At 45.0% G+C, this 27,051-nt stretch overlaps 1 protein-coding gene across 2 annotated transcripts in view; it reads right to left on the bottom strand.

Annotated features, from left to right (window-relative positions):
- Nucleotides 1-27,051, bottom strand: part of EML6 (EMAP like 6) — a 306,539-nt gene that overhangs the window by 219,043 nt on the left and 60,445 nt on the right. For both annotated transcript variants that reach the window (XM_077812018.1, XM_077812016.1), the window contains exons 5-7: nucleotides 25,866-26,051; nucleotides 21,593-21,728; nucleotides 536-737 (exon numbers count right to left, since the gene is read on the bottom strand). In XM_077812018.1, coding sequence (XP_077668144.1) covers nucleotides 536-737; nucleotides 21,593-21,728; nucleotides 25,866-26,051 — 524 coding nt within the window. The remainder of the gene's footprint in view (nucleotides 1-535; nucleotides 738-21,592; nucleotides 21,729-25,865; nucleotides 26,052-27,051) is intronic.

Raw genomic sequence — 27,051 nt, 5'->3', positions numbered from 1 at the left:
AATTTTTTTAATCCCACCATTAATCACTATTAATTTTTTTTAATCACTTGACAGTCCTACTAATTTCCAATTGTTGTATATACTAAAGAGAAATTGGACCTCATCAAGTATTTTGGGGAATAGGGGCCAAGTTTGTTTAATACGCTCATAAATACAAGAGGAAAATGTGACAATATCAATGATTAAATATGTTAGGTTAATGCCTTCCATTTTAGGCACAGGAAGAAATGAAATTCAGCATGCTTTAAGCCTACCTTTTTGTAGGCAATTTCTGATGGGTTTTACATGATTTATGGAATTTGGACACTAGGGATGATTCAAAGGTATGGCTGCAAGGAAATAAGTAGAAAAAATACTATCTTAATTAAGCTGAAGGTTTTACAATTTCTTGGGAAATTGTTGCAATTCTTTACTCACCACTAAACCTATTTTTAAAGAAATGACAAATGTTTCGAAAAGAATATTGGTTAAAAATGTTCTTGTTAAAAGTACATGACTAATTGAATATATAGCAGTAAATGAGCTCCAGCCTTACCGTACGGATCGATCATCACTGCCTGTGACAGCTAAAGGCTTCTTTGGATGGACTGCCAGGGCCCAGAGCTCCCCTTCACAATGACCCTGCATTATCAGCATTGGTTTATCTCTTTCTCTCACTATCACCTCAAATATTTCACTGTCCTGTGTCCCTGCTAAAAGTCTGTCTCCTTTCCAACAAACACTTCGGATGGACAAACCTGACAAAGAACAGAGTAGTTTTAGGTCACCAGTAATAACAAGACAAAGTTATATCCAACATAATAAAGAATAGAAATTTTAAAAATTCCTTTATAACAACTATATTTTGAACTTACTTAGTGTCTTCAGTCTGAAGACTGAAGGCATTTTATAGCTTACCTAGCTATAAAGCTGAATAGAAAGCTATAATTGCACTTCTATGAGATAAGGCAAATATAATTATTCCCATTTTACAAATAAGGAAGTTAAGGCACTGGGAGGTGCAAGGGCAATCCTGAGAAGCGCTGAATGCCCAGAACTCCTACTGCCTATGGTGGGAGTTGAGTGTGCTCATCATGTCACAGAATCAGTCTCCTAAGCTTTGTCTATAATGGGGAAATTTACCCCCCAAAAAATCCAACTTTATTTAACACAAATTCACCTGTGTTAAAACTTGTGGGAAATTTAGATTAGGCTAGGTTCCTGTGACTGGAACTGTTTTTAACATCATTTTCATTAGAATTGCTTTTTAAGCAGGCTTAACTAAAACTGTGATAAAAATGATTCCCGTAACCACAGCCTTATCTACACTGTGACTCTCAGTGGTTCTATTTTTAAATTTTGGTAAATTTCTCCAGAGGGAGACCTGGCCTAAGTAACTTACTCTAGTGTGTGCAGGAAATCTGTGGCAAAAGTGGAAGTGACATGCAGATTTTCCATTTATCAGTCCTGTGCTTTAAACACAAGAGTATATTTGCCTCACAAATCATCCTCCTTCCTGCTTTTTTTATAAGGAAAAGGATTATTTTTAAACCACAGTGAAGTGGGTCCTTCACTACAAGAAACAACCCTCACTTTAAAACCAAATATACATCTATATCACAGACAGGCTGAGATTTCACTGTTATTGTAAATTATTTACACTAGTAATAGTGAATCATGAGTCAGGCAATATAATTAATTATAAAAATTAAATAATTGATTCCACATAATTTTAAGTCTCTATACTTTTGGGTCTGACTTTCCATTCCCCCAGTGTAAACTGGGAATAACTCCAGTCAAAAGAGTTACACTGCTGTAAAACTAGTACAAGGAAAAGGATAATCAGATCATATTTAGGTTTTGGGAGGTTGAGAGGCGTAAATACATCTTTATAGTTACTTTTTCATTTTCCACAGGTTTAATCTAGTGATTAAGTTTATTTTTTATTTTAACGTCAAGCCTAACATTACAATCAGATTTCATGCTATCTTTTTAAATATGCAATATTTTTGCTAATTTGTGGATCTGCCTACATATATTTGCAAAATTAGATTCCTTTTTAACCTGAGCAATTACCATAGATGAATTTATACAAAGTCATTTATTTAAGAACTGTAAGTAATGGGTTTTATGTGATATGGAAAGTGATTAATAATTTCTATCTCTGGGATACCGACAGTGTCTGTATTAATAAAGTACCTATGGATGAACACCACAGAATAGTTAATCTCATTGGAGACAGACTTGGCATCTGCTTTGTCAGAACAGACTCCTTTCTACTATATAAACAGATGTGCCATGTCCCAGAAATATGCAAATGGAAGTGATTTCAACCTCAAAATATCATTATAAACATTTGTCACTGAAAACTTCACAAAGAAATGAATCTCTAATTGATTAGTTTTAGGTTTAAGTTTCAGATCATTCAGTTCACCATTTATTCTGCCAGTTCATTATGCTTCCTCTTTTACATGCACAGCTTCTGATGCTATTTGTTTCTAAAGTGAAAGTAAAAATGTGCAGTTGTTCATACTGTTCTCTTCAATGACTTAGGATTCATAAAGTGAGTTACTGAACTATGATTAAAATTTTCAGACATGCCCAACTACAGGGATGAAGGGTGTTTTCAGATAAAATGGGGCAAGAGGCTCAAGAATCCCTGGGAAGGGTTTAAATTAATGATTGTGGGAAGCAAGGAGCCAATCGGCACTTCTCTATCAGGCTGGCCAACTGGCAGAGGAGCATGTAGCGGGAGCAGAGGCCTATCCCTGCATACACTTCCCCTTTCATTCTATCTAAAGCTATCATGTACCTGGTGGATCCAATCAAGTCTCCCACCCATTAAACCAGGTGGGTAGCATTACAGATACTTTAATAAAAAGAAAAGGAGTACTTGTGGCACCTTAGAGACTAACAAATTTATTTGAGCATAAGCTTTCGGATGCATGCGATGAAGTGAGCTGTAGCTCACAAAAGCTTATGCTCAAATAAATTTGTTAGTCTCTAAGGTGTCACAAGTACTCCTTTTCTTTTTGCGGATACAGACTAACACGGCTGCTACTCTGAAAACAGATACTTTAATGTTTACTGAACTTTCAGTCTTGATTTTTCTCATGTTGCCCAGTCCGAAAAGCCCTGAAATCAACTTCTTGACCCTGCCTTACATATAATGTAGAGACTCTGGGCTCAGTTTTGCAAAGTTAAGCTCTTCACTTAGATGGCCCAATTCTGTATTTGGACATTCAAATAGCCATAAAGGTATGTCCATTTTTAACACAGTAAGAACCAATTTTAAGAACCAAATATGGGATTGGCTATCAATTTAGGTAACTAAATGTGAAGATTAGGGCTCTCTATCTCAATATCTCCTACAAGAGAAGAAAGTCTGCTGAGAATGAACACTTTAAAATAAGACAGTAACAACTTGATAGCATTTTCTGTCTGGTTGCCTGCTTTAGTAAATTATCAAAAAATCAGTAACTTCTGTAGTGGGATGAAGTATGGGGGGATGAAATGAATGAATGAAAAGTCAAATTGTCATGTTAAAATCCATGACAAAGTCAATTCCAGCTACAGATTTTATAATAAAACAATACTTGAATAAAATATTGTTAAATGTTGGTATTTTATTATTGCTTTATTATTTTAATATTGCTTGTCAATAAAATCCCCACTATGAATAAAATATATGTATTAGCATTTTGTGCTGTCCCCTTGAAAGGGATAAAAGAATGTTCATGCCTTCTGTCTTGCCAACTTCCAAAAAAACACAAAAACACAGAAGATGATTTAGTCTGTACCGTTCCGTAAGTTATCTAGGAAATGGTTTAAGCTCAGGTCTTACAACACCCTCCTCTTGAAGGGCACCAAAATCAGCATAGGGAATGGAGTTCTGATATCCCTTACAAATCCTCAGTAATTGCAGTAAAGCATGGGTGTGTAGACAATCTTATGACATCTACTCCAAACCTATTTTAAATTTCTAGAGAGAAATCATTCCTAGTATATATGTGAAGGAAACTGTATTCTTCATCAGGTGTACTATTAACATGCTGGTAGATTTAGATTTAAGTGTAAATGCTGTGCTAGTGATCAGATTGTGTATAGTGGCTGTGAGAGACTGACAATTTCCAGCAATATCCTGAATGAATTTTATTGAATTAAGTTTAACTTTACCGAAATAGGGTTAATACCTTTGGGGTGCATTGTATTAAAAATGCAATTGTGTACATGTTATTGTGGCACTGTATGTACCTTCTCTAATGGTGATGGAGGATGTCACTGTACTTCCTCCCTTATCAACCTTTTGGAGCCATGGCCTTGGAGAGGTATGCATATACAAGTTCTAACTGGATTCTCCAAGGACCAAAAGACAAACTGGTTTTTAACTTGTTCATGACTTTTTTCCTGATCAAGCAAACAGATGGGACTCCTGGTCCACAGGGGGCCCCAATCCTTAGGATAGGGCTGGAAGGACTGAGCCTACTGAGGTTTCAGAATCCTGGTTCCTTTTTCTGAGCTGAAGGTGTGATGAACTGGTGACCACAAAGGAATCTCCTTGGATGAGGTATTGAATAGAAAGCTGGCTAGATTGTTGGGCTCAAAGGGTAGTGATCAACGGCTTGATGTCTAGTTGGCAGCTGGTATCAAGTGGAGTGCCCCAGGGGTCAATCCTGGGGCCAGTTTTGCTCAACATCTTTTATTAATGATCTGGATAAGGGGATGAAATGCACCCTCAGCAAGTTCACAGATGACACTAAGCTGCGGGGAGAGGGATAGGGTCCAGAGTGACCTAGACAAATTGGAGGATTGGACCAAAATAAATCTGATGAGGTTCAACAAGGACAAGTGCAGAGTCCTGCACTTAGGAAGGAGGAATCCCATGCACCGCTACAGGCTGGGGACTGACTGGTTAAGCAGCAGTTCTGCAAAAAAGGACCTGGGGATTACAGTGGATGAGAAGCTGGATATGAGTCAACTGTGTGCCCTTGTTGCCAAGAAGGCCAATGGCATATTGGGCTGTAGTAGTAGAAGCATTGCCAGCAGATCAAGGGAAGTGATTATTCCCCTCTATCTGGCACTGGTGAGGCCACATCTGGAGTATTGCGTCCAGTTTTGGTCCCCCCACTACAGAAGGGATATGGACAAATTAGAGAGAGTCCAGAGGAGGGCAACGAAAATGATCAGAAGGGTGGGGCACATGACTTACGAGGAGTGGCTGAGGGAACTGGGCTTGTTTAGTCTGCAGAAGAGAAGAGTGAGGGGCTTTTGATAGCAGCCTTCAACTACCTGAAGGGGGATTCCAAAGAGGATGGAGCTCAGCTGTTCTCAGTGGTGGCAAACGACCGAACAAGAAGCAATGGTCTCAAGTTTCAGTGGGGGGGGTCTAGGTTGGATAGTAGGAAGCACTGTTTCACTAGGAGGGTGGTGAAGCACTGGAATGGGTTAGCTAGGGAGGTGGTGGAATCTCCATCTTTAGAGGTTTTTAAGGCCCAGCTTGACAAAGCCCTGGCTGGGATGATTTAGTTGGTGTTGGTCCTGCTTTGAGCAGGGGATTGGACTAGATGATATCCTCAGGTCTTTTCCAACCCTAATATTCTATGAATAAGGACTGCTCCTGTCAGAGTACTTCTCGTAACTGTTATTCTTTGAGATGTGTTGTTCATGTCCATTCCAATCAGGTGAGTGTGTGTGCACGTGCATGTTGGCTGGAAGATTTTTCCCCTAGCAGCATCCGTCGGGTCAGCCTGGGTGCCACCTGGAGTCGCGCCTTCATGGCGCCCAATATATAGCCCTGCTGACCCACCACCCCGTCAGTTCCTTCTTGACAGCTAGTCCGACAGAGGGTAGGAAGGTGGGTATTGGAATGGATATGAACAACACATCTCAAAGAACAACCGTTACGAGAAGTGAGTAACTGTTTTTTCTTCTTCGAGTGCTTGTTCATGTTCATTCCAATCAGGTAACTCCCAAGCCAAATTTAGGAGGTGGGGTCGGAGCTGTCCATTGATTGGAGTACTGCTCTTCCGAAGACCGCATCGTCTCTGACCTGTTGGGTAATTGCATAATGCGCAGCGAAAGTGTGTATGGAAGATTACATTGCCGCTTTGCAGATTTTCTGGGTGGGAAACTGAGCCAAGAACACTGTAGATGAAGCCTGCGCCATGGTAGAGTGCGCAGTGATTGGAGATGCAGGAACACCTGCCAGGTAGTAGCACTCATGGATACAGGACATGATCCATGACGAAAAGCATTGGGATGAAACCAGCTGACCGTTCATCCTGTCCGCCACTGCCACGAACAACTGGACCAACTTTCTGAATGGTTTCGTTCTCTCAGTGTAAAAGGCCAGCGCTTTGCAGACATCCAGAGTGTGGAGTCTCTGCTCCCTGCCACTGGAATGAGGTTTAGGGTAGAAAACCAAGAAGAAGATGTCCTGCTTGATGTGAAACTGCGATACAACCTTCCGGAGGAAAGCAGGGTGAGGCCTGAGCTGAACCTTGTCCTTAAAGAACACAGTGTAGGGAGGGTCTGATGTCAAGGCCGAGGTTATCGCCACCAGGAATGAGACCTTGTAGGAGAGGTAGAGCAGGGAGTATGTTGCTAAAGGCTCAAAGGGGGGCCCCATGAGCCTCGAGAGGACCAAGTTGAGGTCCTAGGCAGGGACCAGTTGATGGACATGAGGGTATAACTTATCAAGCCCTTTTGGGAATCAGCTGAGCATGGGGATAGCGAAAATCGAGCGGCCTTGCACACCTGGCCGGAAGGCCAAGATAGCAGCCAAGTGCACTCTTATAGAAGGCAACGAGAGACCTTCCTGCTTCAGATGAAGGAGATAGTCTAGGATGTGCGGTACTGAAGTGAGCGTCAGGGGCAAGCAGCACTACATCGACCAGATTGAAATTCTCTTCCACTTGTCAAGGTACGTGGCCCTCATCAAGGGCTTCCTACTGCCAAGAAGGACCTATCTGACCTGGTCTGAACAGGAAAGCTCTGACGGGTTTAACCATGGAGCTTCCACACTGTAAGATGGAGCGACTGGAGGTTTGGGTGTTGGAGACGTCCATGATCTTGTGTGAGAAGGTCCGGGGAGAGCAGCAAAGTAATCGGGGCTCCCACCGACATGTCTAGGAGGAATGTGTACCAGTGCTGACGGGCCCAGGCCACTGCTATCAGTATGACCTGAGCTCGATCTCTGCGAATCTTGAGCAGCACCTTGTGAACAAGCAGTATTGGTGGGAAGGCGTATAGGAAAGCACCTCCCCAGTAGAGGGGGAAGGCATCCACGGTGGAGCCTGGGCTGTGATTCTGGAAGGAGCAGAACTGCTGGCACTTCCTGTTGCGTCACATGGTGAAGAGGTCCATCAGGGGAAAGCCCCACCTCTGGAAGATTGAATTTGTGACATCCAAGTGAAGGGACCACTCGTGGCTGCGGAATGACCTGCTGAGGTGGTCCGCCAGCTCGTTCTGAATCCCGGGGAGGTACAATGCCTGCAGGTGGATTGAATGTTCTCCACAGAAGTCCCATAGCATGAAGGCTTCTTGGTACAGGGGATAGGAGCTTGCACCCCCATTTGTTGATATAGGACATTGCTGTTGTATTGTCTGTCATGACTGATATACATTGATCGGTTAGGTAAGGGCAGAATGTTTGACATGCTAGGTGCACCACTCTGAGCTCTCTGACATTGATGTGGAGACGCAGATCTGCTTTCAACCAGAGGCCTTGAGTTCTGTGGTCCCCCAAATGAGCTCCCCAGCCCAAGGCTGATGCGTCTGTCACTAACGACAGAGATGGCTGTGGGGCAGCAAAGGGGACCCCTGAGCACACCTGACGGGCATCGATCCACCACCAGAGCGAATCGAGGATCGGGCGAGGAAGGGTCACGATCCTGTCCAAGGTGTCCCGGGCTGGGTCATAGACTGATGTGGAGTCTCTGCTCCCTGCCACTGGAATGAGGTTTAGAGTAGAAAACCAAGAAGAAGATGTCCTGCTTGATGTGAAACTGCGATACAACCTTCCGGAGGAAAGCAGGGTGAGGCCTGAGCTGAACCTTGTCCTTAAAGAACACAGTGTAGGGAGGGTCTGATGTCAAGGCCGAGGTTATTGCCACCAGGAATAAGACCCTGTAGGAGAGGTAGAGCAGGGAGTATGTTGCTAAAGGCTCAAAGGGGGGCCCCATGAGCCTCGAGAGGACCAAGTTGAGGTCCCAGGCAGGTACCAGTTGATGGACATGAGGGTATAACTTATCAAGCCCTTTTGGGAATCAGCTGAGCATGGGGATAGCGAAAATCGAGCAGCCTTGCACACCTGGGTGGAAGGCCGAGATGGCAGCCAAGTGCACTCTTATAGAAGGCAACAAGAGACCTTCCTGCTTCAGATGAAGGAGATAGTCTAGGATGTGCAGAACTCAACAACTGGAGTGGCCGAAGCCTGAGTCTGGCATGTGGCACCACATATGTATAGGCTGCCATGTGTCCGAGACGCTTCAGGCAGTTTCTTGCTGTAGTGGTGGGAAACTGCATGACTCCCCGGATTATGTCATTGAGGGCCTGAAACCTCACCTGTGCTAGGTATGCCCTGGCTTGGGTCGAGTCCAGTACTGCCCCTGTGAACTCTATCCTCTGGATGGGAGACAGAGTCCATTTAGAAGCAGACCCACACTCTCGAAGGTGACTTTGATAAATGTGACTGCTGGAGAGGCCTTTGATCAGCCAGTCGTCGAGGTACGGAAACACCTGTACCTGATGCCTCTGCAAGAATGCAGCGATGACTGCCATGCACTTGGTGAATACTCGAGGTGCTGCTGACAGGCTGAATGGGAGGATAGTAAATTGGTAGTGAGAACCATTGACCACAAACTTGAGGTACTTCCTGTGGGTCTGAGTGATTGCGATGTGAAAATACGCGTCCTTCAAGTCGAGGGCGGCATACCAATATGCTGGATCTAGTGAAGGGATGATGGAGGCCAAGGAGGTCGTATGGAACTTGAGTTTCCTCACGAACTTGTTGAGTTCTCGCAGGTCCAAAATAGGCCTGAGGCCACCTTTGGCTTTCGGTATTAGGAAATACCAGGAATAGAAACCCTCGCTCCTGTGCTCCAGAGGAACCTCCTCCGCTGCCCCTATTGATAGGAGCAACTACACCTCCTGTATGAGAAGTTGCTCATAAGAAGGGTCCCTGAAGAGGGATGAGAAAGGGGGGGGAGGGCAGGAGGGCACAGAATTGGATGGGTGGAGCACCCAACAGTCCGAGGTGATATGGGACCATTCACGGTAGAAAGGGGATCATCGGGAAAAAAAGGTAAGGCAGAGTAGTTCCAGTCTGTGATCTGGTGTGCCGTTCTCGACCGCACATTCAAAAGGCTGGTTTAGGGCCAGAGGGTGGTTTGGGCTGGCCAAAGCCCTGGCCTGAGGATGGGTGTTGCCTCCTCCTGCCAATCCTGTTCCTCCTCCAAGAACTGTCCCGCTGGTTCTGCTGCTGGAATCTCTGAGGAGGTTACGGGTGGAAGTGTCTCTGCTGCGTGGCGGGGGTGTGCAGACCCAAGGACTTGAGGGTGTCTTGTCTGTCTTTTCAGAGAAAAGAGTCTCACCCTCAAATGAAAGGTCCTCAATAGTTTGCTGGATCTCGTAGGGTAGCACTGATACTTGGAGCCAGGAACCCCTCTTCATAGCTACCTCTGTCACCATAACCCTACTGGCGGCATCTGCAGCGTCCAATGCAGCCTGGAGGGAAGCACGGGAGACTAGCTTCCCCTCCTCCACCAAGGCTGAGAACTCAGTTTGGGAGTCTGAAGGGATGAGCTCTGTAAATTTAGCCATTGCTGCACAGGTGTACGAATACCTGCTTATGATGGCCTGTTGGTTAACGATACAGAGCTTCAAACCCCCTGTAGAGTAGACCTTTCTCCACACAAGGTCTAGGCGCTTAGCCTCCCTGTTTTTTGGGGAGGATCCTTGGAAGCCCTGTCTCTCATGCTGGTTAGCTGCATCGACCACCAGAGAGTCAGGGGGTGGGTGGGAGTACAAATGTTCGAACCCTCTGGAAGGCACGAAATAACGCCTCTCGTTGTGCTTGGCAGTGGGTGGCAAGGAAGCTGGGGTCTGCCACAGGGTCTTGGTGGTGTCCACAATGGTTTTAATAAGTGGAAGGGCAATACGGGAAGGTCTGGAAGGTGCGAGGATGTCCACCATTGAATCAGTCTCCTCTACCACCTCCTTGCCCTTAATGCCCAGACTCTGGGCAGCCCTGAGCAGCAACTGTTGCAGCACTCTATTGTCCTCTAGCACAGGAGCTCTGGCTGTCCCCACCAATGCTTCATCCGGTGATGAAGAGGACGAAGCATTTACAATGAGTGGATGCTCCCTGCTGTCCGCTCCCAAAGGGTCCCGAGACTCTCGGAACAGCGTTGGTGCTAGTGGTGCTGCCGACGGTACCGGGGCTGTAGACGTTGGAGCAAGTGTAGGCACCGCCACCAGTATGACGGAGGGAGCTGTGTCGGCCCGCTCACAGGAGCCAAGTGAGGCGGAGGTCAACATCGATAATAGTGCCAGTGTGGGAGACGGGCGCAAAGACGCTGCCAAGGGTGGTACCAAGGTCGGAGCCAAGCACAGTGCTGGAGTCAACGACGGTGTCATTGACGGAGGTGTTGGAATTGCAGGCACCGAAGGCAGGTGAGCAGCCGATGGCGAGACAAAGGGTGGCTGAAGCCACAGAAGACATTGCAGAGTGGTGACCCTGGGTTCCTCCCTGTCCTTGGTGAAAGGCCCAGGGGGTCAAGAAGGGCCACTGAGGCGGGTTCTGCCACTGCGGAGGCCATGCCTGGGGCTGTCTCCTGCCTCTCCTGGACCTCGATCTGCAGCTCCTGCTTCTCCCAGAGTGATAGGAGTCTGACTCTGACTCTGAGGTCTCTGAGACTGAAGACCACGGAGGAGCCAATCCTTGGTGTCTCGAGCGTCGAGAGCTTGAGAAGTGGGTAAGCTCTCCGTCCAAACGAGTTGGCGTCAAGGGGCATGGTGAGGGGGAACGCATCGACATCATAGTCGGCTTCCCCTTTGACTGCACCAGAGGATGGGGCAGGTCCGCCACTGCTGAAGGTTCCTCCCTCCTGGTGGGCGAGAACGGTACCATAAGATGCAAGGAGGTCTTGAGCAGCTTGGTGAGCCTCCGGCATTGACGGGAGCTGTAGCTGCTGTGTAGGAATCAACGACTGAGGTGGGGCCAGACTCGACTGCCTCACTTGGTCAGGAGTCAACACGGCCCTGGCAGGGGATACACTTCTCTTGGTTTAGCCAGAGGAAAGCAGTTGTCCGGCTTCTTTTACTTCTGAGGCACCAGCGAGTGGGATTGATGCCTACTATCAGTTGGGCCCCATGTGGAGCAACGTCGGTGCTGAGAGTCTCGGGAGGAGTCCTTTCTCAGCGCCAAGCTCAACAATGATGCCGAGGTGCTCTGCGTCGAGGATGATTCATTGGGGACCGGGTCCCCTGAGCCTGGGTCAGAGTAGGGGCATAGGGTTGCCTCCATGAGGATCATCTTAAGCTGCTGTTCCCTTTCTTTAAGAGTTCTTGGACGGAACTCGCGGCAGATCTTACAGCGATCTTTTTGATGGCTCTCCCCTAAGCACCATAAACAGGACAAGTGCGGATGGCTCTTTGGTGTGCACTTTGTGCAGGCCACACAGTTTTTAAAACCCGGGGACCGCGGCATACCACAGTTCCTAGGAGCTGGGATGGGGGGAACCCCCAACAATCTCTATACTAAGAACACTAAACTAAGCTAAGGTAACTATATACAACAAGAGAAAAACAAACTTACTAAGCAACAGCTAAGGGAAGTTCCAGCCACCGTCACTGGCGGAAAGAAGGAACTGAGGGGGTGGCGGGTCGGCAGGGCTCTATATTGGGTGCTATGAAGGCGTGACTCCAGGGGGCACCCAGGCTGACCCAACGGATGCTGCTAGGGGAAAAATCTTCTGGCCAACGTGCACATGCGTGAGTACACACCTGATTGCAATGGACATGCACTCGAAGAAGAATCCATGTTAGAATTGGGGTCAACTCTGGTAAGCTTATTAGTATGCGTGTAGGTTATTTTATAGTTTTCAATATGCTTCCTCTGTAATGCTTTTTATCTTAAGAATAAAGTAGGTTTGCATAGGAAGTGCTGTTTGGTAACATATCTAACAATTACACCTGTTAACAGTCTCTGAAGAGAAAGCAAGCAAGTATCCTGAGGCAACCTGTCTGCGATGGGAAACACACAGTGACACCAGGGAACTGTGTGACCTGAAAATGCCATGGTCTGAATGGAGATAGACTTGTGTCTCGACCCAAGAGAGGCAACAGCTGAAGAGCTGGAAGCCTGAGATTGGGTTCCTTGGCTGGACCACTGGTGGGAAATACAGGTGTAATTGCCCTGAACTGTGACAGTGGCATTTCTACCATGGAAAAGTTTTGGTATACTGCAGGAAGGGGATGGCTGCTCAGTGCAAGAAAATTTACAAATTCCTGATATCACTCTAATACTAAAACAATTGTAAGTCCAGCAGTGGGCCGCCTCTGCAAACTGCTTAGGAAAGAAACAAAGGGAGGTGGGAGGTGGTGTGGGGGAGAAATTGGGACTACTCACATACTTAGTGTTTAGCACATGCTTAAATGAACCAGGGCCACATAGAAGATACCTGAAGTCATCATGGAATTTCCAGAGTTCTGAAGAATCCCAAGACCTTGACAGGGATGTAGGCTACTTTTATGGGGCTGCTCAACCACTTAAAGTTAAGCATGTGTTTTACTGGATCAGAGTCTACGTGCACTATCAACAAAGTGAAACAGACAAGAATCCTGATCTCTAAAGTGCTCTCTGGCAGAGCTCCAGTGATCAGAGTTCTCGAAGAACAAGATATGGAAAGGTTAATTAAATGAAATCTGTAGCTAGCAAACAGAATGGATTAGCAGTGGGTCACAATACAGGAACCAAAGAAAGGGCTAGAGATGGAAGAAGGGACAAAGGAGGCAGGTGAGAGAAGCATCACATTGAAAGGATACAGTGGAGAGAGAAAACAGAAAAGAGGGCATGAGAAGACAGACAACAAAGGGTAGGGACAGAGAGAGGTAAGACCACAGGTTGCTTGGATTTTATGATCTGTAACCGTTTTCATGCCCTAAATTAATATTTTAAGAGTGTCTATTGTTAGAAAGCAGTTTTCACAGATACTTTTCTTCTTACTTAATCTAAATGATTATGCACGTGGACAGAACCCCTTTAAATTTTTCAACACAAAGCACTTTCTTCCTATAGGATAGCTGTAGCATAATTCAGTATTTACTGGCTTGCTTAAGTAAGATTTCTAATCTTTGTCACTGCCATCTCAGTGCAGAGTGACAAAATTTCTTCTGGTTTTGGAAAAACAGATTTAAAACATGAGTGGTTCAAATGCTATTTTATCTGAACCCCAAAAGCTCAGGAGAGAAAGGGTTAGGTAAATGTTTCTAGTTTTAACTTATTGCTACTTAGAAGTCACTTAATTTGTTATTTACTAATAAAAATAATTATGTTAACATTCACATTTACCTTTAAGTGGAAATTGAGCTCATTATTTGCTCTGAAAATGGAATTTTGTACTAATTAGTCTTGTCGTGTAAGGAGACAGTAAGAATTAGCATTGATAGTCTACATCCCTGTCATTTTGCTGTTGGTATATAATTTTCTTCTGAACTTAGTTGCTCTCCTGTAAGTGTTCTGTATCCTTTAACATTTAACAGATGGTAGAGGTAATGGCATCAAATAAATATAATTTAATAGCAACCCTAATGTGAGTTTTCTTCCTTTTAGCAAAGGAAGCAAAATAGCTTAACTTACTCCAAGATGAAAATGCATTCTGTAGACCACCTGCAGAAGGACAGTAAGATGGTCTTTGCAGATAGCACATTAGGAATAGATGACCTTTATAAATAAATCATGGCTTCTTAATTTTATTTATTATTTTGAAGCAATAATTTTCTGCAGAAAATTCTCTTAACTCAGCAAATTCAGAGACACAACAGACACCTGCAAGAAAGTTCACGAGCAGCAAGCAGAGTACAGGATAGAAATGTATTATTCCTATACTGGACTTTCCAAAATATGAAGGGTGCTTCACAGGGTCACTACAAGGGGAAACAAAGAGGCTGAATGTTTATGTGTGTGCACTGTAATAGCCAGCAATGGTTTCTATGTACAGGTCTACATATAGCTCATTCTTACTTTTATTAGAAACAGACTGCATGAGGGGCTGTTCCCAGCCAGAATATAGTAATGTTTCACCATAGTTTTAGCATTTGGTGGTTATTCTGGTTTTTTTTCTTCATGTCAGAGTTTGGTCTTCTTGAATTCTCAGGACCAGATCTGTCAAAGGGGTCAGGACTTACCCACTCCTCTTTTTTTTTTTTCCTCCACAATTTTTTAGAAAGTGTTTCTGGGAATTGGGTGCTTCAGAAATGGATCATAAACTGATATAAATACAGTTTCTACAGATTATTTCTGTGGAAATGGACATTAGTCATTAAAATGCTGGCTGCCAAAAATGCATGAAACCAGAATTGTGTCAGCAAACAAACTTTGCTGTCAGGGTCCATTTGAGAGCTTTGAAGGCTAGAAAGTATGCAAACAGAACTCTAAGAACTAGATTGGAACTTTGAGAACATGCTAAGGGGACTTGCTTAACCATATAGCAGTGACTGGAGGCATTTTGCTTGTCAGAAGCGTGTCTAGATATACTTTTTACATATAGATATACATTTTACAAGTGTCAGGATGAATAACATACCTGGTTGAAGTAAAATAAAGAAATAACAAACAAACACACTGTCCAGTTGTTACAAGATAAAATTTCAGAAAATAGAAAGGGTATTGACATTGACGATAACTATATGGTTTCTAACAAAAAAATTGTTATCCTTTTTACTGGCCTGCTGATAATTCCAATATTAATGTTAATATAGAAGGTGATTCTGAACATGTAAATCAAGAGCCGGAGGAGTACGTGACAGTTGTTTGTCCAACAGGCACCCTTAATCAAAATGGAATTATATACCTTCCAGAAGACAAAATGGCCTCACTTTCAGAGATATTGTATTACTATAGTTACCATTGGCCTCAACAAAAACTATGGGTGCTCATCATCTATGCAAATCAGATCATAAATCTATGGTTTAAAAATTAAAGGAGAGGAGTATGGCATATGGAGCTTTAATAATTGTGGCAACACTCTGTGGTTGCAGCACCTTTCAGGTGTGGAACTTTCTGAGATGTAGAGTTTAAAAGATTGTCAGCTGGTAACAGCTGCAGTTACAGTTGGCTGAAGACAACCTAAGAATGAAGTTGGTCTGAACGCAGTTTGCAAAGATCATTTCACTGCACTGAATTATTTTGTTCTTTATTTTTTGTTCTGCTCCAATTAAATTATTGTAATCAAAGTTTTAAAGGTATCATTGGTTTCCAGAGCGATAAGATATTGGGTGGAGACATTTTGCCTCCATCAGGCAGAATATCTCCAATAAAATTGTGGGAAGCATATTTAGATGCAAGAAATACTATTGTCAAAATTTTCAAAAGCAGCCTCTAATTTGTAGTGGGCCTCAATTTTTGTGTGTGTACTCACCGTGCTGAGTATCCACAGCTCCATATCAGTCTAATAGGGTTTTCATGTGCTCAACCTCTATGAATATCAGACTCCAGTGGTCTCAAATTGGGAACTCAAAATTAAAGTTCACTTTTTAAAATGTAGATCTGTACCTTTAAAAAAAATGTAGTGTGTTCCCTCCATCACCAGATGTGATACCTCAAGATGAATGGAGTGCTTTGTACAGAAGTAGACAGATGGCCTCCTGACACAGGGCCAGAGATAGGGCCCCTCCCTGCTTGTAGATATAGAACATGGCCACATTATTGTCTGTCAGGACTTGCAGCACCTGACCTGACAGCTGGGGAAGGAACATTTGGCAAGCTAAGAGTACTGCCCTGAGCTTCCTGACGTTTATGTTCAGGGACTTCTTCTTGGAACCAGAGGCCCCAAGTCCTGAGATTGTTGAGGTGGACTCCCCACCCAAGTTCTAACGCATTCAAGATTAAAGCTACTGATGCTTGAGGGGTAACAAAGGGCACCCCCATCATTACTGATCTTGGGTCTTTCCACCATTCCAGGGAGGTGAGGACTAGGGGAGAAACCACAGAATCCAAGTGTTGTCTGCTCAAGGAATATACTGATGCTAACCGGACGAGTTGCATCCGAGAGTGCTGAAGGAATTGGCGGCTGTGATTGCAGAGCCATTGGCCATTATCTTTGAAAACTCGTGGCGAACCGGGGAAGTCCCGGATGACTGGAAAAAGGCTAATGTAGTGCCAATCTTTAAAAAAGGGAAGAAGGAGGATCCTGGGAACTACAGGCCAGTCAGCCTCACCTCAGTCCCTGGAAAAATCATGGAGTAGGTCCTCAAAGAATCAATCCTGAAGCACTTGCATGAGAGGAAAGTGATCAGGAACAGCCAGCATGGATTCACCAAGGGAAGGTCATGCCTGACTAATCTAATCGCCTTTTATGATGAGATTACTGGTTCTGTGGATGAAGGGAAAGCAGTGGATGTATTGTTTCTTGACTTTAGCAAAGCTTTTGACACGGTCTCCCACAGTATTCTTGTCAGCAAGTTAAGGAAGTATGGGCTGGATGAATGCACTATAAGGTGGGTAGAAAGCTGGCTAGATTGTCGGGCTCAACGGGTAGTGATCAATGGCTCCATGTCTAGTTGGCAGCCGGTATCAAGTGGAGTGCCCCAAGGGTCGGTCCTGGGGCCGGTTTTGTTCAATATCCTCATAAATGATCTGGAGGATGGTGTGGATTGCACTATCAGCAAATTTGCGGATGATACTAAACTGGGAGGAGTGGTAGATACGCTGGCGGGGAGGGATAGGATACAGAAGGACCTAGACAAATTGGAGGATTGGGCCAAAAGAAATCTGATGAGGTTCAATAAGGATAAGTGCAGGGTCCTGCACTTAGGATGGAAGAATCCAATGCACCGCTACAGACTAGGGACCGAATGGCTAGGCAGCAGTTCTGCGGAAAAGGACCTAGGGGTGACAGTGGACGAGAAGCTGGATATGAGTCAGCAGTGTGCCCTTGTTGCCAAGAAGGCCAATGGCATTTTGGGATGTATAAGTAGGGGCATAGCCAGCAGATCGAGGGACGTGATCGTTCCCCTCTATTCGACATTGGTGAGGCCTCATCTGGAGTACTGTGTCCAGTTTTGGGCCCCACACTACAAGAAGGATGTGGATAAATTGGAGAGAGTCCAGCGAAGGGCAACAAAAATGATTAGGGGTCTAGAACACATGACTTATGAGGAGAGGCTGAGGGAGCTGGGATTGTTTAGCCTGCAGAAGAGAAGAATGAGGGGGGATTTGATAGCTGCTTTCAACTACCTGAAAGGGGGTTCCAAAGAGGATGGCTCTAGACTGTTCTCAATGGTAGCAGATGACAGAACGAGGAGTAGCAGATGACAGAATGGTAGCAGATGACAGAACGAGGTCTCAAGTTGCAGGGCGGGAGGTTTAGATTGGATATTAGGAAAAACTTTTTCACTAAGAGGGTGGTGAAACACTGGAATGCGTTACCTAGGGAGGTGGTAGAATCTCCTTCCTTAGAGGTTTTTAAGGTCAGGCTTGACAAAGCCCTGGCTGGGATGATTTAACTGGGAATTGGTCCTGCTTCGAGCAGGGGGTTGGACTAGATGACCTTCTGGGGTCCCTTCCAACCCTGATATTCTATGATTCTATGATTCTATGATATCTGGAGGGGTCTGAAGTGCAGTCTTGCATCTTGAACCATGTAAGTACATGCCATCATGTGCCCCAGTAGCTTGACACAAACCCAAGCTGCCATAATCGGGTAAACCATGACACTGGATATCAGGTCCAACATGGTCTGGAATCGGGGCTGTGGCAGGAAGGCCCTGTCTTGGGTCGCGTTGAGTGCTGCCCCAATAAATTCTATTCCCTGAGCCGGGCCAAGAGTTGATTTCCATTCGTTTATCAGCAGGCCCAGCACTTGGAAGGTGGCTTGGACTGTGCTAATGCTGTTCTGAACTTGAGCCTGTGACCGATCTTTGATCAGCCATCATCAAGGTATGGGTAGATGCCTCACCGTCTGAGGAAGGCTGCTACTACCACCATACACTTCATGATAACCCCGGGGGCCGCTGATAGGCTGAAGGGAAGAGCGGTGAATTGGTAGTGGTGCTGAGTCACGAAAAACCTGAGAAATCTTCTGTGACTACATAAGATAGAAATGTGAAAGTATCCATTCTTTAAGTCAAGGGCAGCATACCAGTCTCTGGGATCCAGGGAGGTATCTGTTGAGGCAATGCAGGTCCAGAATGGGCTGGAAGCCCCCTTTGGCCTTTGAGATTAGGAAATATCAGGATTAAAACCTCTTTCCTCTCAAGTCTTGTGGAACCTCCTCCACAGCCCCCATTTGTAGGAGGTATTGCACCTCCTGGACAAGGAGTTGCTCGTGAGAAGGGTCCCTGAAGAGGCATGGGAATAGGGGTGTGGGAGAGAAGGGATAAAAACTGAAGGGTATAGCCAATTGTCATTGTACTTAGAACCCAATGGTCCAAGGTTATGTATGACTATGCTGGGCTGAAATGGGACAGACAGTCCAAAAATAAAAGGGGAGACGGATCAGAAGTGGTGACGGTATAGCGCCTTCTGGCATACCTTCAAAAGGCCTGCTTGAACTCCCCAGAGTACCTCTGAGACCTCTGCCAGTTATAACCTCTCCCTTTTCTTTTGTAGGGCTCTTGTCTTGGAGACACCGAGAAACAAGGAGGCTGCTGGGGCCTAAAGTGCTTCCTGGAAACTGATGGAGTATAAAGGCCTAGGGATCATAGGATGGCCCTTCAGTCCTTCAGGCTGTGAAGTCTCATGTCTGTCTGCTCTGAGAATAGAGAGGAGCCTTTGAAGGAGAGGTTCTGGATGGACTGTTGGACCTCATGAGGAAGCCATGAGGACTGGAGCCAAGAATGCCTCGTGGTGACAATAGAGGCCATTATTCCAGCTGCCAAGTCAGCTGCATCCAGAGCTGCCTGGAGAGAGGTCCTGGCCATATTCTTTCCCTCTTCCAAGAGGGCAGTGAACTCCTGCCTTGAATCTTGGGGCAGAGAGTCTTTAAATTTAGCCAGGGAGTCCCATAGATTATAATCTTATCACCCCAGCAAAGCTTGCTGGTTAGAGATATGTAGTTGAACGCTACCTGTCGAATAAACCTTTCTTTCAAAAAGGTCCAGTTTCTTCACCTCTTTTTGTTTAGGGGTAGCGCTCAACTGGCCCTACCTGTCCCTCTCATTTGCTACAGACACAATCAGGGACACTGGACGGGGGGTGCAAGTATAAGTGTACGAACCCACTCACTGGCACATAATACTTCTTCTGTGCCCTCTTTGAGGTGGAGAGCAAAGGAGGAGTTTGCCACAGGGCCTTGACCAGCCCCATCACAGCCTCATTGATGGGTAAGGCCACCTTGGATGGAGCTGCTGCAGCCATGGTATTACTAAGGGCTGTGTGATGTCTCTTTAAGATCCTCAATTTCCAGACCCAGATTTGCAGCTATCCACTTCAAAAGGTACCAGTGGGCCCTGAAATCATCCTATGGAAGAGGACACCTGGTCCCACGACAGCCTTATCTGAAGAGGATGAGTAGGAGGCTTGCACCAGAGGAGGGGATCCCTCTTTTTCCTCAGTCCCAATGACATCCACCAGAGCCATCTTCTGAACATTGGTACTTGGGTCAGTACTGGAGTCGGGGTCCAGTGATGACTGAGAAGGAGCGAAAGCCTGTCTCTCAGAAACCACTGAGTAGGAGCAACGGGAGGGAGGACCTAGTGCCAGGGGAAACCCCAAGGGGTTCCAGTAAGACCACTGCATTGGCCAGTGACCCGCTGGCCAGGTGCTGGGGGGTGATCAGTACCAAACGCTGGTGGTGCATAGGTTGGGTACCGGTGGTGAGCCTTAGGTTGCACCTACAGTTCCCTTCAGACTCAGAACAGGAGCCCTCTCTTGGAGACCACAGTGGAACAGTTCCTGATTCCGCCACCATGCAGTGCCGGGGGTCCAGAGACCAGCGGTGGACCAGAGATTATTTGGATGCTGAGATCAGGGTCAGCTAGCCTCTAGAGGGTGTCAGGGGCCCTGATCCTGGAAGGAGCCTGACGCCCCTTGTTCCTTTCTGCTTCTGGACATTGGAGTTGGAGGGTGTACCAATGGAGTTGGGGGAACCAGGAAAGCAAATGGGTCCCTCACAGCTTGGAAAGCCTCCGGGGTCAATGGAATACTCAGATCACTGGTGCCACAGTTGCTTCTGGGTGTTGGCAGAGGGTCCCACACTGGACTCAGTGCTCTAGCCAGAGTCGATGGTGCCATTATGGGCCTGGGAGTGGAAGAGTGGCCTAGCACAGGTCTCACTGTGCTGCCTTCCCACCCCTTGTCCTTCTTCTGCACCAGCAAGTGCCCTCTGTCAATGCGCTGCTTTTTGTGCTTCTTCCTCGGCACTGGAGATGGTGAACAGTGCCGGGAAGAGCTTGATGCTGGAGGAGCACTTTGCACTCACGCCAAAGTGCTCAGCACCATATTGTAGTGGCTCTGCTCTGAGGCTGGTCTGAGGGCAGCTTCCCTGAGGATAGCCTTCAGCCTAATGTCTGTCTTTTTTAGTGCAGGATTTGAAGTCCCGACAGATCTGGCAATTGACCTTCACATGAGTTTCCCCCAAGCACTTCAAGCAGCTGGAGTGTGGGTCACTCACAAGCATAGGTTTGCCACAGGATGCACAAGGTTTGAAGCCTGGAGACTGAGGCATGCCTGGCCCATGGCGCAAAGGAGTCCCTCAACGACAGGAGCTAATTATGTACCTTAATTCTAATTTCAAAAACGATATACACTAAACTATGATAACTAAGAATGAAGAGTTAGAGTCCAAAAAACACTGGGAAGAAAATCTTGCCGAAGCAAGAAGGGTCATTCCAGCAACAGTCAAGGACGGTAGGAAGGAATTGAGAGGGTGCACAGCCAGTAGCACCCCTTATACTGGCACATGAGTGCATGGCTCCAGCAGGCACTAGAGCTCGGCCAGTGGATACCCCTAAGGGAAAAATCTCCAGCGTGTGCTGGAGGGTGTGCACATACCTAATATGGAATGGACATGAACAAGCACTCGAAGAAAAATATTGAACATTAAGAGTCATAATGACTGGCTTCCCCTCTCTTGTGCTCAGAAAGCATGAATAACCTCAGTCTTACACTTTTGTGATGAGTGTACCTTTGTAGATCATGTTCTGAACTTCCACAGTATGGAAAAAAGATGACAAAGCACCCTTCTATTTTTACTATGGAATATGAAAGCTGCTCAAAGATATTCAAAAACACTATTGTCAAACAAAATAATTCAGTTTAAAAATCTGTATATAGTCTATCCAGTCTGGTAAAATTCAACAGTATGCACAGGCATTAACACTTTATATTGTATTAAAATGTAACATCCATTATCCAAATATATCAAAATCCACTCACAAATAATTGTATTACCTTTGTATCCTTGTTCAGTCTCCCTGAGATCAATTTTAGTTATTGGCTTGAAATCGGTGTCCCATAACCGAATACAACCATCTCTCCCACCAGTGGCAAAACCTTCCTCACAACCATACATACTAAAAATTCCAGCCTGTTAATCAATAGTATAATAGTTTTGAAAGTTGATAATAATTTAAACATAAAAACAAATCCAAGTGTGTTTGAGTATGCTCTTCTTAAAGGCCAAACTGTTAAGAACTGTTAGATAATACTGTTTAAAAGACAAGATGCTCTCCACTCAGAAAACAAACCAAACACACAGGTGACAGTTTATTTCAAGTGCTATCTTACCAATCCATTGATTGTGAATTATAATGGAATTTTTTGTATAAATGTCATACACATAGTGTACATATGTGACTGTAAATTAAATTTAATTAATGTTGTTACAAAGGAGTATTAATTAAACGATAGGACACTCACAATAAATTGTCACCCAGAATAAACAAAACAAGCAAACAATTGATACAAATATTCTTACAGGTGCAGAGATGGCTCAGACAACGTTTCATGAATTCAGTTCAGACATCATTTGGAATCTGATGTAAACTGAAAGAGTTTGCATTTCATTTTTTGTTGGCACAAAAAGTATCTACTGTAGTTTGAATTGCTTTTTCACTTTTAAAAAAGGCAAAATTTATGGATTGCCATGTTCTTCTACATTACAATAGTTTTACAGTACTTGTTAGAATGCTTACTAATGTATCACCCACCTTGTCTCTACTGTAATATCTTTTATTGGACCAACTTCTGTTGGTGAGAGAGACAAGCTTTCAAGCTTACATAGAGCTCTTCATGAGGTTTGAGAAACTTAAATCAGAGTGTCACAACTAAGTACAAGATGGAACAGGTTGTTTAGCATAAGTAGTTAACACATATTTCAAGGGATCATTCAAGATTAAGTGGCCATTAGTAGGTTATAGATTGTTGTAATAAGCCATAAATCCAATCTCTCTATTCAGTCCATGATTTTTAATGTCTACCAAAGTTATTAATTTAAGCTTCCAGACTCAACTTTTGAAAGTGTTATGCAGGTTTCCTTTGAGGATGAGGACTGAGAGGTCAAATATAAAGCGATTGCTTTGTGAAAAGTGTTCACCCACAGGTGAAGTGATGTTTTTGTCTTTTATCATTTTTCTGTGTAAGTTCACCCACATAGTTGTTATTGGGGCATTTAGTGCACTAAATGAGTTACACCACATGTTATGAAAGGCATGTGTAGGGCCCATGGATCTTGAAAGGGGTGTTGTGGGATTTTTTTTATCATTGTAGTAGTGGAAGATATGTCTGCAAGTTTTGCATCTGTTGTTCTGGCAGGGTCTGGCGCCACTTTGAGTTGGTATGTCCTGGTCTGTGGGGAGCTTGTGTGTGATGAGGAGGTTGGAGAGGTTGGGAGGTTATTTGAAGGCCAGAAGAATGGGTCTGTACCTATTGGGTTCCGGGAAGTGGGCGGGCAGGAGCCTGCCCACTGATTAAGGACCCCCACCCCAGCCTAAGGGGAAGATCTATAGGACCTGGAAACCAAATTTTTCTGGGGGACAACTAATGAAATAACAGGGACAGGAGTGCAGTCAAAGGGTCAAAAGAAGGAAGCCTGACGGGGACACCGAGCAGAGAACCCCAGACAGCACCCACTGCTCCTCAAAGGCATCAAGAGAGCCAGTGGATGCCGCCCAGAGGAACTCTGCCCGGATACGTGAACAGATAGAGGATCGGAAACAGGCCCCACAGACACAGGAGTCTCCATTGGCCAACCTCCTCTCCCTGGTTTTATACATGGCCGTTTTAGCCAGGGCCAAGAGGAGGTTGACCAGGAGGTCCCGTGACTTTGTGGGGCCATGGATAGGAGTGCATAGAGAAGGAGGTGAGGGGAAAAGTGCAGCCAGAAATGTAACAGGATATTTGTGAGGAGCCGGAATAGGGGCTGCAACCTGGCGCACTCCAAGTAAATGTGCACCAGAGTCTCCCTCACGCTGCAGAAGGGGCAGGTGTCTGGGATAGGGGTAAAACGCGCCAAATACACGCCCGTGCTCACAGCCCCATGAAGGAGCCGCCAGCTGATATCCCCGGTGGGCCTCGGGACCAGGGTGGAGTATTGGCTGGCCCACCAGGGCTCCTCACCTTCTAAAGGTGGCAGGAGGTCCCGCCACTTTGTATTGGCGCAGGACGCGAGGGTGAGGAAGTAAAGAGTGTGGAGCACAAGCGTGTATAGGTGTTTCCTTGGTGCGGTCTGGAAACAAACCGGCTGCAAGTCGTACAGCCAGCTCATGGAGAAGGGGCAGGGGGACCGGTTGGGTCCACAAGAGTGGGTCTATAATTGGGTGGTCACCCGCTCTTGCCCTGAAGGGCTGAAAAGCCAGCTAGCTAGAAGCTGGGCTGAGTGGGGAAGTAGCTGCAGCTGGGCCACGCCCCAGTCAGGGCCCAGCTGGCCCTTATAAAGGCTGGGAGCCAGAAGTTCAGGCAGACTCTCTCTGGCTGGAGAGAGAGACAGGCCTGGCTGTGGGGGAATTCACCTGAGGGACCTAGAGTGAGGCAGGGCTGGGGAAAGGCCTCAGGAGCTGGGAAGCTCTAGGCCAGCAACTCCCCAGGCTGCAGGGTCTGGTCCCAGCCCCATATAAGTATTGGGGTTGCAGAGGGGCAGCCTGAAGGTGGGTAAAGGCAGCCAGTCCAAACCCCTTGTTTCCTGTGATGATTGGCTTTTACACTGCAGTCCGCCCCAGGGTGCGGGGCTAGATGGTGACTGGCAGTAGCCATGACTGAGGCGGTGTGGGGATAGTGGGTGAAAGTTCCCTGGGGCGGGGAGACCCAGGGAGTGGGGGCACTGCCAGGGGGGCAGCACCCAAGGCAAGGGCACCAGATCCTGGGAGGGACCAGGGACGAGTGGTAAGGTGGATCACTGGCCTGCGGAGGGCGCTCTGGGCTGGAAATAGAGCTAATTCCCAGGATGACCAGCAGGAGGCGCCGCCAGCTGAGTCCAAACCCTTACAGGGTCCAGGAAAGATTTATTTCCGGGTGGGGTATGCACTGAATATGGGTTGTAGTTGTTTGATAATACCCCATATGGGTTCTAGTGATGGGCGGTAGGTGACAACTAGGGGTGTGTGGTCAGAGGGGGGGTTATTTCTCTATTGAAGCAGGTTCTCTTGGGGTATTTGGGTGGCTCATTCCATGATGGAACTCAATTTTTGAATATTACTGTGATTCTTCATACAATGTCAGCAAAGCTGTGTCTTTCTTAGGCTCATAACCACTGAGGCTCAGCAACAACTGTATATCGAGACTGTTGTTTCTACCAAGGTTCCAGAAATATAAATCCCCTGGGTAGCTCTTATAGCATAACACTAAGGAAACAATCCCTACCCACATGTTCAGAGAAAACACAGTGGAACACTGTATTCAATACTGTATTCAATACAGTTGTTTCTAGCAGTTTCAAATGTATTGAGGACAAGATGTTAAAAGAATGCTCTGCCTTTACCTTGAGAACAAAAGGAAACATGAACATATGTAATCTAATTAAGGCACTAAAGTTGAATGTTTAGGAATATGAAATAAACATTTACAGTAGTAAAATATGCCTCTGCTATTTTTTTAGCTCCAGTGTTCATCTACACTGAATAGATTGAGATTTTTGTTTGATTCAAATTACATTTTTAGTATTTAATGAGAGTTTTTAAAATCATTTCCACGTTATGTGAGCAAGCCAAAGAGAAATTCCATTGTAAAGCAGATTTGCTCATGTTCTTATTGCCTTGGTTACTGAGAAAAACTCATAAGATGCTTGTTATGCTTAAGATCTCATTTTTATGAAAATCCTTGGTATGGAATATTGGGAATCCTATTTTAAATAAGACTAGCATATTAAATAAGACTAACATATTAGAATCTATGTTTATACAATTGGTCTATTCAGAACTGAAGGCACCTTAAAAATCTATCAAGATGATACCTTACATTTAAGTCTGTTTGGTGAAATCAGTATCAAAACTACACACAAACAAACAACAGCAGCAGTTCTGTCAGTAGAACAAGATACTGTAGCTAATACTTAAATACCTACATAATCAGAGTATAAAGTGAACAATTCATAAAGTCTTAGTGAACACTATACATTCTGTTACGATTTGACACAGATTAGAAGCTTTTGAAATATTACAGATCCATTACAGTTCTTCAATTCAGTGAACAAGGTTAATTTTCATAAGTTAGAATTAAAAATATAACTTACACTGTGAGCTCCTTGAATTGTGCGGACTAAGTTTAGCCCTTTCCAAACATAGATGTCTCCATTTAAAGCACCAGAGTACGTGATATCTTCTTTTGCACATGCTAAGCAAAGGATAGTTTGGAGATCTCCTGTTTTGCCAAATATTCCTCTTTTTGCTGTCAGTGCATTTCCACACAACGTCCAAAACTATGAAATGTAAATGATACATGAAGAGAAGTCTCTGCAGCATTTTTGGTTTTGACATCAGTTTGCAGATGTTTACAGACATCTCTACATATTGTTCAGTAACTGAGCTAGACACTTATATGGATCTTGCCTCTTAACTGACTGTTCCATCATGCTACAAATAACTTATAAAGAATGGAAAACTACCACAGTAGATCTTAAGATCACATACACAATGTGATAGTTAATTTTTTTGTGTGTATATGTATTAAACTGAAAAATAACTCATGCTGTTTTATTATTGTTACCCTCATTCTTCTAATAACCTCACCCTCACTTTGTCTGTCACCTTTTCATGCATGATATATAATAGAATGGAATCTTCTTAAACAAGGGACTTGTCTTGTTTGTTTGCAGAGCTCCATACATAACTATGGGCTGTAGAAATAAAAAATAAGACCAAGTCCTGAGGTCTTCTCTTAGTACTTATTCATGTAAAATTCCCATCAAGTTTGCCTGAATGAGGATCAAGTAAGACTCTCAGAATTTAGCCCAACAGTAGTGTGTGCTGATAGGAAGTCATGAAAGACAAGATTATGAGCCATTTATAACCATTAGATTGTAATCTGAGACAAATTAAGAACATGCTTTGGGCATTTATAACAAAATTCAGATCTTGATATGAACTTCCTTAGAGTTGAAAGTGTTTGGATCAAGGATTTTGGTTTGGGGCCCATCTCCAATTTCCAATCTTTTTAACATAGGCCTAATTCCAGGTGTGGAAGGGGAACATTTTCCACACAGCTTTCAAACTTGGGGAACACAATACTGGCCCCCCCCACCTAATTTTTGGTTGGCTGTAGAGGGAGAAAGGGGAGGCAGCAAATTATACCTAGTTTAAGACTCATTAGAACTCATAACTGCTGCCCCACTAACAACAGTTTAGCAAAATAATTCAATAGAAGGTGGCATATCCAGTGCAGCCTACACCCCAGCAGGGGATATTGATGTGGACACAGCA

This window comes from Eretmochelys imbricata, chromosome 3 (assembly GCF_965152235.1).
Source record: "Eretmochelys imbricata isolate rEreImb1 chromosome 3, rEreImb1.hap1, whole genome shotgun sequence".
NCBI lineage: Eukaryota > Metazoa > Chordata > Testudines > Cheloniidae > Eretmochelys > Eretmochelys imbricata.
The sequence above is the reverse complement of the archived record's forward strand: the minus strand, read 5'-3'. Positions and strand labels throughout refer to the sequence as shown.